Below are 16,740 nucleotides of genomic sequence, written 5' to 3'. Positions count from 1 at the left end.
ATGTGTTGTGTGTCTAAAACAGCGGCATGACTTGCCTGCAACTTACTGTTGCGCGACTTTTCTTGGGCTATGATTTGACTATAAAAACACGGCAAAGTCCCAAAAATGTTGCATGCAAGTCGAAGTCTGTGTGACTTACAATCTGCAAAAAAAAAAAAAATCCAACCAGTTTGGGTTTTCTATGACTGTTGCGTCACAGTCACATGTTGCGGTGTGCAGTGAAAGCACACGGACCCCATAGACTATAATGAGGTCTGTGTGCTTTCCGCGCAGTGTCCGCACAGAACATGCGGACAGAAAAGTAGTTTACGATCAACTTTCTTGCCAACATGACTTGCGTGCGGAGATCCCAGACCCCATTATAGACTACGGGGTCCATGTGCTTTCACTGCACACCGCTTGCCAATGCGTTCAGTAGTCTGTTCGGGGGGTCCCCATGCAGTTGTGAATGAGGCCTAAGTTAGCAAGGCATGCTGTGATATTTCAGCTCTGAAGCTCGGAGAACTGAGAGTGCCGCTCAGGACTTAATCCTATTTACATAGCGTATTTCTCTTTAGAATTCAGAACACTCCAAAGATCCATCATAAATGTGAAAGGAAGTTTCAGTAAAAATCGGAAAGGGCGATACTGGTTTGAAGTGGCAAACTAGTGTAGTGTCTCGCAACCATGAGTTCTGCCTGTAGTTATGGGACGTTGTAAAACAGAGGGAACGGTTGTTGTTTTAACGCTCTCTGGTTAGTTTGTTATCAATGAGGGGTGATATGTGTGAGGTATAACTTCAGCGTAATGCTTGTGCTGTATGCAAACATCGGTGGAAGTTCATCAAGACGAGCGTAATTTAAGCCAATCTTTATCCCCTGCTCCAGCACCAGAAGCGCTTAATTCATGATGTGGTAAGCGCAAATGTACGAATGTGGCATTAAATAGTCACAAATACCCAATCCTGAGCGGGCACTTTCTGTGTGCCAAGATGGGACCCGGAAGTAGATACCAGCAGAGTAACCATTGGCATGGGAGCAGTAGTTGTTCCCTCTCGACAACCCCTTTAATAATTTTAGACTGGGCACAATCTAATTTGTATAGAAATCGCCAAAACTCCCGGAGTTTCTGTGGAAACTACACTAAAATCAGTGTGCGTGGCAAAAAGCACCCCAGACCAAATCAAACACCCCAATGCCCCCAGGTCACCCCAACCATGGGAGTTTATTTCTTTAATGTATAGAAGCTGAAAAATTCAGGAATTGAGAAGCAGAATTTTTTACGCTTTACCAAATCTGCTGCGAAATCCGTCACCAATTCTGCATCAGTCAGGCGGTATTTTCCTAACTTCCATTCATTTTAATGGGCCTATGCAGGCGGAATTTCCTCAATTTTCGGACATTATGCTGATTGAGAACAAAATCTGCAACTGCCATTCTTTGGATTGAATCGAGGCTGATTTCTGGCAGAATTTGGAGCTGATTTTGAGGCATAAAGTGCTTCAAATTCCTCCGTGTTCACATACTCCTCGCAATTAAAGTAATTTTTTTTTGTTGTAGTTTTTCAATAGTCTCAATTCCTCACATTTTTCAAGATGAATCATTTAGCCCTTATTCACATCTATGTTGGGGATTCCTCTTGGGGACCCCCTGAATGGAAAGCTATACGCATAAAGAAGCAGTTACCTAAGGAAATCCTCGGACCCCATAGACTATAATGGGATCCGTGTGGTCTCTGCACGAAAAATGCAGAGATCAGTGCTGCTTGCTGGACTTTTCTCTCTGCGTGGTTTGTGCGGAAATCACACAGACCCCATTATAGTCTATGGGGTCCACGGATTTCCTTAGGTAACCACTTCTTTATGCGTATAGATTTCCGTTCGGGGGGGGGGGGGGGGGGTCCCCAAGCGGAATCCCTGAACGGATACCCAAACGCAGATGTGAATAGGGCCTCAGCGGGAATCTCTGTCTACCACCACTGTGTCAAAATCTGATCATGTGATGGACACAATGGGGAACAGCTCGTTACAAGATAATTTATATGGTAACTGTAACGAGCCATGCAGCTCTGTGTGCCCGTCACATGACCAGGTCTGATTTTTATCACCTAGGAAGTGTTGAATAACAAAAAGCAGATATATTGAAGGTATATGTATATGGGAGATATCAAGTATATGGTGGGGCAACACGGTGACTCAGTGGTTAGCACTGCAGCCTTGCAGCGCTGGAGTCCTGGATTCCAATCCCGCCAGGAACAACATCTGCAAAGAGTTTGTATGTTCTCCCCGTGTTTGCATGGATTTCCTCCATTCTACAAAAGACATACTGATAGGGAAAAAAAAGTGTACATTGTGAACCCTACATGGGGCTCACAATCTACAATATATATATATATATATATATATATATATATATATATATATATATATATATATATATATATATATGAAATTAGTGTAGCTATCTATTTGTGGGTGCAGTATCGCCCCTTTAAGGAGATCAGACACAGGGCTAAGGAGACAATCGTGAAGATGTGTTATATATACTTGTATGAGTGTGTATATTGTTCCTCCGCCTTCGTACCTTATATACTGCAGGCCCGATGCTATCGGCATTGTGGCTTTTCTAGACGCAACGCTCTGGTGCTGTAACCGGCGTAACACATGATCTGTGGCTTGCATCTCCTGCCACGTCTGTACTTTTCAATTCAGATCGAGGTTTCTTACGCACCCCTCTCCTCCCACCACCCCCTCTTTCCACCCTGCAGGCTCGCGTTGTTCTTTGGCCTCAGACAAGCAGCGTGTCCGAAATCTGAGGACGTTTTAACTCTCTACTAAATCTGAACAGTCCAATGTGTATTGTACAAACCAGAACCAAGAGGCCATCTAGTCTGAACAGCTCTCAATGCTCTGCAAAGGAAGTCTCGGCCTACTTGTTGTTGTCTTAGATTCTGATTCCTGTGCTGCGGCTTTCTTTGGTTTTATTGCTTTTCTCTTTTTTTCGTCTTATTTTACACATGGCTCGTGGCTGCCCCCTGGTGGTTACAGCCGCAGTTTACATTTGTTTTCAGTAAACATTAAAACTGTTTTGCTCAGTGAAAAAAAAAAAATAGCAGTCCATGGCCGATTGAGCGCCGGCGCTTGTGTCAACACTGGCACTGGCGCGTGCAGGGATTCGTTGTCACTTCTAATCTCAAGGAGAACGAATTATTGGAATTTCACTTTGTATGCTGCACTAGTTTATACTAACGCAAGATTATTTATTTATTTATTTATTTTTTTTAACTCTTTCAGTTGAAAACATAGCTCATTGTGAATTTGCCTGCCTGAGAGATCTTCTGATCAGGTGAGTGTTTCAAAGTATTTTTTGGGTAAGCCTAGTCACCTCGTTTTGTCCTGTTTATGCTATACCCTGGTATTATCATTGTGCAAAAGGTAACTGCAAGTTTTTGGTCTGAATAGACCTATACCCTGCCATTATTATTGTACAAGTTGTGATGGCAATATCCTGGGTAGTACACATCTATTATCATTGTGTGACATGTGACGGCAAGTTCTTGGGGAGCACAAACCTAAACCCTGGAACCATCATTGTGCAAAAATGTGAGGCAAGATCCTCGGTTATAGAGACCAATACTATGACGTTGTTATTATGCTAAAGACGGCAGCGAGCTCTTGGCTAGTACAGGCCTATACTCTGGCATTATCATTGCACAACATGTGATGGCTAGATCCTGGGTAGCACATAACTAGCTCAGCCCTATACCCTGGCATTACCATTATACCCAAGGTGACAGCAAGTTCCTGGGTAATTCAGACCTGTGCCCTGGCATTATCATTGTACACTTGAGAATAAGTTCCTGGGTAATTCAGACCTGCACCCTGGCTTTATCACTGTACAAATGGAGAGAATAAGTTCCTGGGTAATTCAGACATCTATACCCTGGCATTACCATTATACCCAATTTGACAGCAAGCTCCTGGGTAATTCAGACTTGTGCCCTGGCATTATCATTGTACACTTGAGAATAAGTTTCTGGGTAATACAGACCTGCACCCTGGCATTATCATTTTACACATGGTGACAACAAGTTCCTGGGTAATTCAGACCTCTACCCTGGCATTATCGTTGTACACATGGTGAGAATAAGTTCCTGGGTAATACAGACCTGTACCCTGGCATTATCATTTTACACATGGTGACAACAAGTTCCTGGATAGCTCAGACCTACACCCTGGCATTATTACTTTCCACAGACCAAGTACTGGTGTTTCCTATTTTCACTCCCTACAATATAAAGTATTGCATAGTAATAGCCTATACTTTTGGCTATTCCTTCTCCTAATCTCTTTCCCCATTATGTTTTCTATGACATCACTGGATTATAGAGAAGTGCAGGATATTGCGGTTGTATTGCTGCTACATTGTGTATCTTTATTATACTAACTGTAGCGAATGACCTCTTCTTATTCCAGCAGTAACAATAGTGCAGCCCTGCATAGAGCTCATTTACACCCACGGCTTCCTTCCTCCCTTCCTATGATGATGTCACTAATTTCTTGAGTGACATTTGGCTGCCCTGCTGGTTAGCCGGCTGTATCTGTGCTCAGCTCCCCCACCGGACGGACTGAAGAATATGTCTTCTGTATATAATTGAATATCGCCGTTCAATTCATTATCTCTCGTTCTTTGCAGGACGCACATGCAGAATATCAAAGACATAACAAGCAGTATTCACTTTGAGGCGTACCGTGTCAAGCGACTCCAAGAAGGAAACATACTCTCCAATGGCACAGCGGAAAAAGACTACTCCTCCAACGAGATGTAATTCCGAGGCCTAGCACTCCCTTTATCGATCCATCCTGTCTTTCAGTTTTTTCTTTCATGTGTCTTCTGCTCCCGTGACATTGAGCGGGACGAATATTGGGAAGAAAGATCAGGAAGGCTAGCCCATTAATTTTCAGAGACCCCGCTCCCCATTCAGCCTGGTCTTTGATCTGCAAGGATGTGCCATAGAAGTGAGAGAGGGTATTGACGCAGTATAAGAAGGTGGGGGACTGGAGAATAGTGATGTCACAGATTGTAGGGTAGGAATTGTCAGGCCATTCATTGGCCCGTGGCGTGCCACCATAGGAACGGGGTAAAATATTAACCCTATGCGGTGCCTTTTCCAACAACGGGACAGTGTAACCCAAGAGAAGTTGCCAGGTATTTGCCCAGTTCCCTTCCATATAATTTGCCAAATTCTTACGTGCCGAAGGTTAACCATGAATGTGAAAAGCGTTGCATCCCACTGCTGAACTATAGGTTAGATACAGTATTTATTACACCTGTAAGGAAGAATGGGGAGGCAGAGGATGAAAATGGAAATGAGAATGTTCATTGAGGACGTTGTCCAGAGTTAGAAAAACATGGCTTCTTTCTTATAAAGAGAGTGCCACACCTGTCCCCAGGTTGTACGTGGTATTGCAGCTCAGCCTGTTTACTTTGAAAAGCAGAGCTTCAGTACCAGACATGAACCGTGGTCACACGGAGGAGGCAGCCATGTCTTTCTAATCCTGGACATCCCCTTTAAGTGGTGTATAAAGCCTTAGCTTATTAGATGTTTTTTTTACATATTGTTGAATTCCTTGCAGTTCCTTCTTTACCAGGTTATTATTCAGCTATTAACTCTCTTGAGTGGGGGGATTTGGTATTTGTACCTTGTCCCCCCACCATAATGTACCTGTTTATCACCATTTTGCTTTTTTTCCCTAACATTCCACTCCTTCACTTTTAACTTATGTTCCTCAGATATCACTCATGCCCCCCCCCCCCCACCTTACATTTCACGACATTATAACCCCCTCCCGGGTCTATCACCCCCAACTTTATTACTGGAAGTAATGGACAATGAATACACTGAGTGGAAAACTAATGTGCTCCCTTCCAAATGAGAGGAAATAAATTGTGTCTCTTGTGTATTTAACGTTTATTTTCTCCCTGTCATTTGTGAATTGTCATTTACTGTATTGATCTCCAGTTTATCCCTTTCTAAAAAAAAAAAAAAAAAAAATTATATGAAAAAGAGAAAAAAAAAAGAAAAGCCTTCTACTCGCTACGCTGCATTCGATTAAACATAAAAAAAAAATATTAAAAAATAAAAAAAATAATTACTTGTCGAGTTGCTATATTTTAGCAAATAAAAGAACTATATCAACTGAAAGATATATATTTCACATACTAAGGAGTAAGGTATGAAGAGGCAGGATGCTTAATGCACTTGAAAAGATGCCACCCTGTCTGTGATGTTATTGTACTGTCCTTTGTTAAGAGGAAACTAAATGTGTTTTGTTTGTTTATTTTTTGTTTGTTTTTTAGATTTTTTTTTTTATTTTTGGAATTTTTTTTTTTTTTTTTGCTTATTTGTGATTATTTTATTTTTTTATTTAGGGCTAAAAAGATCCAAGATTTCCTAAAGTGGCCTTTTATTTGATTTATATGCATTATGATAAACTAGTCTTTTTTGTATAAATAATAAAGATGTGTTTTAAAATGTATTTCCTAAAATAAATGTTACAAATGCAGATCTTGTTTGGTTGTCTCTGTACAACTCCACAGATACAAGTTTATTTATTTATTATGCTTACTTGTATAGCGCCATCATATTCCGCAGCGCTTTACAGACGTTGACAGTCACTGGCCCATATAGGGCTCACAATCTACAGTCCCTATCAGTATGTTTTTGGCGTGTGGGAGGAAACCGGAGTACCCGGAGGAAACCCACGCAAACACGGGGAGAACATACAAATTCCTTGCAGATGTCATTCTTGGCAGGATTCGAACCCAGGACACCAGCGCTGCAAGGCTGCATTGCTAACCACTGAGCCACCGTGCTGCCCATTATTTCCCTTGTGGCCTATGGTAGACAATGAGATAAAGCGGTTGTCCGTCCCTCTTCATAAAAAACATGGAGAATGCTATAAAATAAATATACGAATATAAATTCCCCTCCAACAAGGGCTGCATAGTTCTCTCTTTCGTTATTAAAGGAGTCATGAGGTTCTGGCACCACCGTATACGTGACATAAACTGACCCAGATTTAGTACAGTGGTTACCACTTGACACTGGCGTAAACTTGGCGCATCTAATTTGGGATAAAAAATTTTGAGCTGCTAGGCATAGGTGTGGATTCTTGGTGAAGGTGGCGTGGCTTAAATGTGCCACAATTGCGTGTAGGCCATCTAAAAGGTGGTATAAACTTTGACTAGACCGTCTAATAATACTAATAATAATAGTCTGACGCAAGCTTTTCCCTGTAGACTGCGTGCTAAATATTTGTTATTTTTAACTGCGATTATGAAATAAAGATTTGGATTTTTTATCTTCATTACGTTGCTGGATGGTTTTTTGGTATCCATTTCCATCTAATAATACATCAGATTTATCATTCAGCTCCAGCAAATTTGATATATTTTCAGGCGAAGTTTCCAGTCTATTAGTAAATCCGGCCTTGTGTTTTTTATCCTTTTTGCTACATATTTTGGGGTTGGTATATATTCTATATGTGTTCAGTTATACGTGATCTATTTTACACACTGGTATACACATTTTATACATCAATGCCCAGTAAACAATCTCACTTTAGCCACTTATTTCCTTGTCCTTCAGACTATTGTATAAAATCCCAAAAATGTAAATTTTTGCTATAGAATTTTCATTGTTCGATGTCATTGACCTATGACAAGAATATGCAAATGTGTCTTCCATGATGTAATTAGAAAGTCAGGTGCCTCAGTGTTGCAAACCAATAGAGGACGCTCACTGGAAAGAGCAAGCCTGTCTTCCCTGATGTAATTAGGAAGACAGAATCTCAGTGATATAGCCCAATAGAGGCTGCTCCCTTTAAAGGGGCTCTATCAGCAAAATCATGCTGATAGAGCCCCACATATGCGTGCATAGCCTTTAAAAAGGATATTCAGGCACTGTAAATGTTATATTACACTACCCCCCGGTTTTAAAATAATAACCTAAAAAAGAATATGCTCTACTTACGGAACGTGCACCCTGGGCGGGCATTCTGGGTGTGTCTTCATCTTCATCCACGCCTCTTCTTCCTCCGATGTCTTCAGGTCCCGTCCTCCTCCGTCGCTTGCTCGCGGACACTGATAAAAATAAAAATAGCTTGGGCGCATGCGCAGTAGCATACGGCTTCTACTACGACTACTGCGCATGCGCCCAGGCTATTTTTTTTTATCAGTGTCCGCGAGCAAGCGCCGGAGGAGGACGGGACCCGAAGACATTGGAGGAAGAAGAGGCGGGGATGAAGATGAAGACACACCCTGAATGCCCGCCCAGTGTGCACGATGCGTAAGTAGATCACATTCTTTTTTAGGTTATTATTTTAAAACGAGGGGGGGGGGGGTAGTTTAATATAACATTTACGGTGCCTGAATAGCCTTTTTAAAGGCTATGCACGCATATGTGGGGCTCTATCAGCATGATTTTGCTGATAGAGCCCCTTTAAACATCATGCTCGACCTTCCAAGAGGCCTTTGTTTTGCAATGACGCTGGGATTATTACCAGGTATAGTCTCTCAACCGAGGACAGCCGTTTCAATGTTATTGCATCTCGTCAGCCCAGTGTAGAGAAGACTAACCTGGTAGAGGTAAGAGGCTTAGACAGGGTTAAGGGGATATCGTCACTCCTTGGGGAGAGACCACCATTTAGGTATGTGGAGACTTATTAAGCCTTTAGCACTCCACTGTGCAAGGGACCATGGGAAGAATATGCATCATGGAAGACAGATTTGCATATTCTTCCCATGGTCCCTTGCACAGTGGAGTGCTAAAGGCTTAATAAGTCTCCACACACCTAAATGGTGGTCTCTCCCCAAGGAGTGATGATATCCCCCTAGTCATTGACTTGTGTTTGTGATGATCTACTCAACCAAGAAATAGATCCTACAATGCCAACAAAAATTGACTGCAGGTATCTTCATGAAGTTTCTACTGAGAATGGCCTTTAGTCCTTATTAGCAAGATGTGTCCTTTGAGGTGGCCATAGATGTTAGATAAAAAGTCCCGGAAAATTATAACCAAGAATCCTAATCCAAAATGTATCAAGAAAGAAATGTTTGGAAAGAAGTCAGCCATGTCTGAAACTCTGTAGGTAAGTGTGCAAAGAAAGCAATGAAGAGGCCGCTGCAGCCCCTTGAGGAGTGCTGAGAGTCTTAAGGGCAGGCCGCTAATAGTGTGAACCGTGGAAACTCATTTAAAGCATAGCTAAATTTTTGGCCAATTTTTTGATCTTATTTGCGTCATTATTACATTTTGCTATACTTTGCTAACAAAATTTGCCGCCTTTCTGCAAAATCTTCCTTCTCACCACTCTTTCCCTTCTATTGAGAGCTGTTCCTGCCGTTATAAAATGTAGAATCTTGCTTTTGGTGTCATATGAAAAAGGAGAATTTTCTGTAAAACCCATCAGGATTGGGATATGTATATCCAGCTTCCCCTCACCTGCCCCTCCAGAAGTTGTAGATATCAGGCCTTACTGTCCTCCACACAGTATAATGTCCCCTTTACTTATCCCACACATTATAATATCCCTTTTACCGCCCCCTGGAGTGACATTTGGACACTAGTTACTGGATTATCCCAGCAGGTAAGGGCTGATATTCACTTACCCATGGCCGCCTCCACTTTGGCTCCAACTGGTTGGTGCATATTACGTCTCACCACTAAACAATGTCCAGACGTGAATTTGTCCAGTGTTGGACCTTAATGTTGGGAACCCCATGGTCAGAGAACTGGACAGGAGTGGGGTTGGGAAAGTTAATGTCGACCATTACCTGTTGGAGTAATCCAGTAGGTAACAGTCTATTAAAATAACAAAAAAAGAAGCGGGGGCTGGGTCCCCTTATCTCATGGGCCCCATAGCAGCTGCGGTGGTAGTTCAGCCACTAGCGGAGACACAGATATTCGTACTTGGTCACTTAATGTGAATATGCCATTGTTGTGTAGAACGTCCGGGTTGTCTCAGTACTGAGGCCAATGTATTCATGATAAGTGGTCGCTCATTTGCAGATACCTCCGTATGCACAGCAGCAGAGAGGGCAGTATACAGGGACTGGCAGGTTCACCTTCATGCAGGTGTTGTTTTTGGCTGGAATCAAACTCTGGGCCCCCAGTACAGCAAAGCAACACAATGCTATTACCTGACTATTTTACATTTTACACCTGGCATAAAATAAATGTATTTCCTAATCCGTCCACAAGGAGGCAGCAAAGTCTCCGATTTCTAAACAATGTTACAAGTAAATTAGATAAAGAATCTTTTCTGTTCCAGATCTGAATGGCGTTTCTATTAGAATAGAAGAAAATGAGTGTGAGTTCAACAAATATTGCGGCTTTTTATGGTGTCGCCAGGCTGGCTCAGCAACAACAAAGACATCATGTCAATGTCTGCACATTCCGTATCTAGGAATATAAAGGCAGTGTAATAGCAATGACAAGAATGATGCAGAGCTGATCGTTCAGGTATGAAGTACTATGTATGTAGTCTGAGGCTCTGACCCCATCAAGGGTAATGTCTACAGTGTGAAGACGCCTGGCCATCTTTGTAGCAGTACCATGTTAAGGTGGTAGAAGGCGCCACCAGCCACAGAATGGCCTTAGAGGGGCGACTTTCTTGAGTTCTTATCCAGGATTGGCCTGGGTAACTTGTGCTTTGTGCATCTTATTGTACATTAATATGTATTTTATGAAATATGGTGATGTATAATGTACTGTCTGATGTAACATTGTCATATGTGCATTTTTATAGTCATGGCCACTCTGATGTCTTCTGGAAAGATGGCGGTGCAATCTTTCTGCAAATGGTCAAAACTTGGATGCCACCTTTGACTATGAAGTGAGCGGAGTCTCTTTGGCCTAGCTCATTGTACAGTCTTCAGACTCTGCAGGCTGACGTCTTGTAGTCATTTTAGAAAGGAAAGTTCTCTATATGACTTTTTATAAAAGGGAGACTTTTCTGGGTCTTCTGTCCCAACCATTACTACCACCAGTGAAGCTTTTCATCCATGCAGTACAATCCTAGAGCCAAGCCTGTTACACCAGAAAACTAGTGTGGGGAATCCATTGTCTGCCTGATAATAGTGGGCCCTGCACATAGTATTATACCCCATAGTGGCCCCTGCACATAGTATTATCCCCCATAGTGGCCCCTGCACACAGTATTATCCCCCATAGTGGTCCCTGCACACAGTATTATACCCCATAGTGGCCCCTGCACATAGTATTATACCCCATAGTGGCCCCTGCACATAGTATTATACCTCATAGTGGCCCCTGCACACAGTATTATGCACCATAGTGGCCCCTACACACACTATTATGCACCATAGTGGCCCTTATACAAACTATTATGCACTATAGTAGCCCCTATACACAGTATTATACCCCATAGTGGCCTACTGCACAGACTATTATGCACTATAGTGGCCCCTATATACAGTATTATACCCCATAGTGGTCCCTACACAGACTATTATGCACTATAGTGGCCCCTGTACATAGTATTATGCCCCTTAGTGTCTCCTTCACACAGTATTATACCCCATTGTAGACCACCCATGAACAATTATTATAATCTGGAGTCTGCTGGTTTTGGCCACCTTCAAATTTGTTACAGACATCACACGAGCCAGGCCGGCGTTGTGATGTATAAAAGCACCAACATGGCCCATGTGACGTCTGAGACCTCACCAATGAGGTCCAAAGCCTGCCGGAGCGCAGGAGAGGTAAGTAAAAGTGTTTTTTACGTTCCCTCAGCTCCCCTGGCCCTCCAATCATTATACTCAGGGGTTTGGAAAAAACCCTGAGTATAATGATAGCAGTGTTTGTTGAGTTCGTGGGCCCACAGCCTGACTTACTGATTCCTGCTCACAGCCGCACCCACAGAAGTAGAAACACAAGCGGTCGTGAACAGGGGCGAGGATCAGTAAGTTAACAGGGCCTGTTACCTGCTGGGGTTATTAAAAGAAAAAAAATCAGGGCCCCCTAATTTGCCAGGCCCTGTGACAGCTGCTACCCCGGTAGTTACACCTCTGGTCTACACACTGTACACGCAGTCTTATCTGTGGGCAGCATGTTATAGAGCAGGAGGAGCTGAGCAGATTGAAGTATAGGTTGGAGATAAACATTCAGTAGAACTTATATTTCATACGTTTAGATCCCTTTTATTTTTCATAAATATCTACATTTGTTTTTTTTTCTGCCAAAATGGGGAGCTGAATGTCCATTAATAAGAAATAAAATGAACCTTTTTCGCTTTTAGCATATGGCTGCAATGAAGCAAAGAGTGAAATAGTTAAAGGGGTCTGAATACTTTCTGTGCCCACTGTAAACTAGCGATAAGAACAGGGCTGCCCCGTCTTAAGATGTCCTTGGCAGCCTCCAGTCTGACTATACATGACACATTGATACATGAGGCCCTGTGCGCCCTGCTCACTGAATTATCTTATAACATCCATCTCTTATTGTATTACTACTTGTATCCTCTAGAAGACCAGGGCCTTGGGTCTCCTTCAATTGGCCGATCTTCCATCCTACAAGACTTTCATTACTTTCCAGCAATTAATTCTGTCCATGGAGTTTAATGGGATAAGCGATTAATCGCCGATCCCAAGAGAAATTCAGTAATTACGGTCAGGAGATGCGGAGATGCTCATTTACAGGGGAAAAAAAAAAAAAAAGCTTTTTTGGGGGGCGGGAGGAGTAAAACTCATAAATACACTTGTACAATTGGCTCTTAATCAGGGTATTGTTTCTGATGAGTCCCATGAGATTTAGGAGCGGGGATGAACCATTGTCACTAAAATAGGTCTGATAATATATTTGCTAAAATCAACCATATAGAAGATCAATAGATCCCAATGTTTAACCCCTTAACCACCAAGGACATACTATTATGACATTGGTTGACGGAGTAGAGGGCTGAGCCCTATGCATAATACAGCCAACATGCGACGATTGGTGCCGACACTGATCGCAACTGTTAACACTATAGATGCCACGGCTAAACAAGACCGATCAGGTGCCCAGTTGTCGGATACTTAGCCCCGTCTTGTGGATAGGGAGTAAGTGTCCATAATGGCACAACCCCTTTAATGACTAATATCTACTGTATCTGTGTGTATAAATACAGAGGGAAGGCTGTCAGTTACTGAGTATATACTGTATATCACATATATATTGAATATCAATCTATTCAGCTCCTCCTGCTCTATAACATAACCTTGGCATCTAAAGTGTGCAGGCACCATGGGTGCCGCCATCTCTGTCTAATCACCCCCCGGGATGTCATCAGAGGGCAGTAGAGATGAGCGAATACTATTCGAAACAGCCGTTTCGAATAGCACGCTCCCATAGGAATGAATGGATGCAGCTGGCACACAGCCAGCATCCAGCCGCTTAACCCCCTGTGTGCCGGCTGCGTCCATTCATTCCTATGGGAGCGTGCTATTCGAAACAGCCGTTTCGAATAGTATTCGCTTATCTCTAGAGGGCAGCGATTGGTTACCATAACAGCCAAGAGCTTATTGAAGGCACCCAGGCTTATCATTGCCATAGGCAGTGTGTAATAGAAGTGAATGGATTTTACTATTCACTGCAGTACAGGGAATCGTATGAGCGATAAGACCCCATAGGGTTCAAGGTCCTTAGGGAGTCTGAACAGAGAAGTAAAAGAAGAAAAAAAGTATAAAAAAACCCCACAAAACTTCAACTCCCGCCCCTTCCCTAGATCAGATATAAAAATATACATAGACATAAACACAATAGGTATCTGCGCTCAAAAATGTCCGAACTATTAAAATATAAAAATATTTATCCCACATGGTGAACAGGAAAAAAATCAAAATAGCCAAATGGCAAATTTTTTTTCAACGCTCTGCCTCCTAAAAATTTTGAATGAAATGCACTCAAACTATCAGACCGCCCCCCAAATGGTATGAATAAAATCGTCATCTTGTCCCACATAGAAATTTCCATACCAAGTTCCAAATTTGGTTTGCAAAATTTTTCATTCTATAAAAGGTATCAATACGTTACAAATACTCAATTTGGTATTGCCGTATCATACTGACCCGCAGAATACAGGTAACATGCCATAAAATTAAACCCATATGAAATTGGTATAAATGTCTTTTTTTTCCCGATTCCTCCTCATTCTGAATTTTTTTCCAGCTTCCCAGTACATTGTACAGGATATTGAATGGTGCCATTTCAAAGTAAAACAATGTGGCGTTTCCGACCCATGGGGCCCTAGCCTTACGCAACCTTTGGTGAGGGCTTGCGGGAGGTGTGCGGGAGGTGTGTGGGAGGTGTCCCACCCTCAGATGTCTCATCTCTTCTGCGAGAATGAGCTGGTGTAGATTGCAGTGCTCGTGTAATCTCTGCTGGCGGATGCCATCAGTTTGTTGCCTTTTAGTTTTAACATGGACCCAAAGACATTGGCAAACAAGAGATAAACCACGTTCCAAATTATTGGGAAAATTATTTTGTTCTCTGATTTTCCTAACTGGTCGATGCAAATGACAGTCAGTATAATGTTCAATGCCTCCTACTAGCTGTCCCCATGCAGTAATATGGCCCCCACTAGTTGTCTGCATGCAGTAATATGGCCCCCACTAGTTATCCCCACACAGTAATATGGCCCCCACTAGTTGTCTGCATGCAGTAATATGGCCCCCACTAGTTATCCCCACACAGTAATATGGCCCCCACTAGTTGTCCCCATACAGTAATATGGCCCCCACTAGTTGTCCCTATACAGTAATATGGCCCCCACTAGTTGTCCCCATACAGTAATATGGCCCCCATTAGTTGTCCCTATACAGTAATATGGCCCCCACTAGTTGTCCCCATGCAGTAATATGGCCCCCACTAGTTGTCCCCATATAGTAATATGGCCCCCACTAGTTGTCCCCATATAGTAATATGGCCCCCACTAGTTGTCCCTATACAGTAATATGGCCCCCACTAGTTGTCCCCATGCAGTAATATGGCCCCCACTAGTTGTCCCCATATAGTAATATGGCCCCCACTAGTTGTCCCCATATAGTAATATGGCCCCCACTAGTTGTCCCCATACAGTAATATGGCCCCCACTAGTTGTCCCTATGCAGAAATATGGCCCCACTAGTTGTCCCCATGCAGTCATATGGCCCCCACTAGTTGTCCCCATATAGTAATATGGCCCCCACTAGTTGTCCCCATATAGTAATATGGCCCCCACTAGTTGTCCCCATGCAGTAATATGTCCCCCACTAGTTGTCCCTATGCAGAAATATGGCCCCCACTAGTTGTCCCTATACAGTAATATGGCCCCCATTAGTTGTCCCTATACAGTAATATGGCCCCCACTAGTTGTCCCCATGCAGTAATATGGCCCCCACTAGTTGTCCCAATGCAGTAATATGGCCCCCACTAGTTGTCCCCATATAGTAATATGGCCCCTACTAGTTGTCCTTATGCAGTAATATGGCCCCCACTAGTTGTCCCCATACAGTAATATGTCCCCCACTAGTTGTCCCTATACAGTAATATGGCCCCCACTAGTTGTCCCTATACAGTAATATGGCCCCCACTAGTTGTCCGTATACAGTAATATGGCCCCCACTAGTTGTCCCTATACAGTAATATGGCCCCCACTAGTTGTCCCTATACAGTAATATGGCCCCCACTAGTTGTCCCTATACAGTAATATGGCCCCCACTAGTTGTCCCCATATAGTACTATGGCCCCCACTAGTTGTCCCTATATAGTAATATGGCCCCCACTAGTTGTCCCTATACAGTAATATGGCCCCCACTAGTTGTCCCTATACAGTAATATGGCCCCCACTAGTTGTCCGTATACAGTAATATGGCCCCCACTAGTTGTCCCTATACAGTAATATGGCCCCCACTAGTTGTCCGTATACAGTAATATGGCCCCCACTAGTTGTACGTATACAGTAATATGGCCCCCACTAGTTGTCCCTATACAGTAATATGGCCCCCACTAGTTGTCCCCATACAGTAATATGGCCCCCACTAGTTGTCCGTATACAGTAATATGGCCCCCACTAGTTGTCCCTATACAGTAATATGGCCCCCACTAGTTGTCCGTATACAGTAATATGGCCCCCACTAGTTGTCCGTATACAGTAATATGGCCCCCACTAGTTGTCCCCATGCAGTAATAAGGCCCCCACTAGTTGTCCCTATGCAGTAATATGACCCCCACTAGTTGTCCCTATACAGTAATATGGCCCCCACTAGTTGTCCCTATACAGTAATATGGCCCCCACTAGTTGTACGTATACAGTAATATGGCCCCCACTAGTTGTCCCTATACAGTAATATGGCCCCCACTAGTTGTCCCTATACAGTAATATGGCCCCCACTAGTTGTACGTATACAGTAATATGGCCCCCACTAGTTGTCCCTATACAGTAATATGGCCCCCACTAGTTGTCCGTATACAGTAATATGGCCCCCACTAGTTGTCCCTATACAGTAATATGGCCCCCACTAGTTGTCCGTATACAGTAATATGGCCCCCACTAGTTGTCCCTATACAGTAATATGGCCCCCACTAGTTGTCCCTATACAGTAATATGGCCCCCACTAGTTGTCCCTATACAGTAATATGGCCCCCACTAGTTGTCCGTATACAGTAATATGGCCCCCACTAGTTGTCCCCATATAGTACTATGGCCCCCACTAGTTGTCC

General features: G+C 43.1%; 1 protein-coding gene across 4 annotated transcripts in view; it reads left to right on the top strand.

Moving 5' to 3' along the window:
• Positions 1-6,168, top strand: part of SEPTIN9 (septin 9) — a 190,043-nt gene extending 183,875 nt beyond the window's left edge. For all 4 annotated transcript variants that reach the window (XM_075277384.1, XM_075277386.1, XM_075277385.1 and 1 more), the window contains 2 exons: positions 3,272-3,323; positions 4,674-6,168. In XM_075277384.1, coding sequence (XP_075133485.1) covers positions 3,272-3,323; positions 4,674-4,806 — 185 coding nt within the window. In that variant the 3' untranslated portion in view covers positions 4,807-6,168. The remainder of the gene's footprint in view (positions 1-3,271; positions 3,324-4,673) is intronic.
• Positions 6,169-16,740: the final 10,572 nt, after the last annotated feature.

The sequence above is a fragment of the Leptodactylus fuscus genome, chromosome 6, assembly GCF_031893055.1.
Source record: "Leptodactylus fuscus isolate aLepFus1 chromosome 6, aLepFus1.hap2, whole genome shotgun sequence".
Lineage (NCBI taxonomy): Eukaryota > Metazoa > Chordata > Amphibia > Anura > Leptodactylidae > Leptodactylus > Leptodactylus fuscus.
Note: the sequence above shows the minus strand (reverse complement) of the source record. Positions and strands in the feature narration are given on the sequence as shown.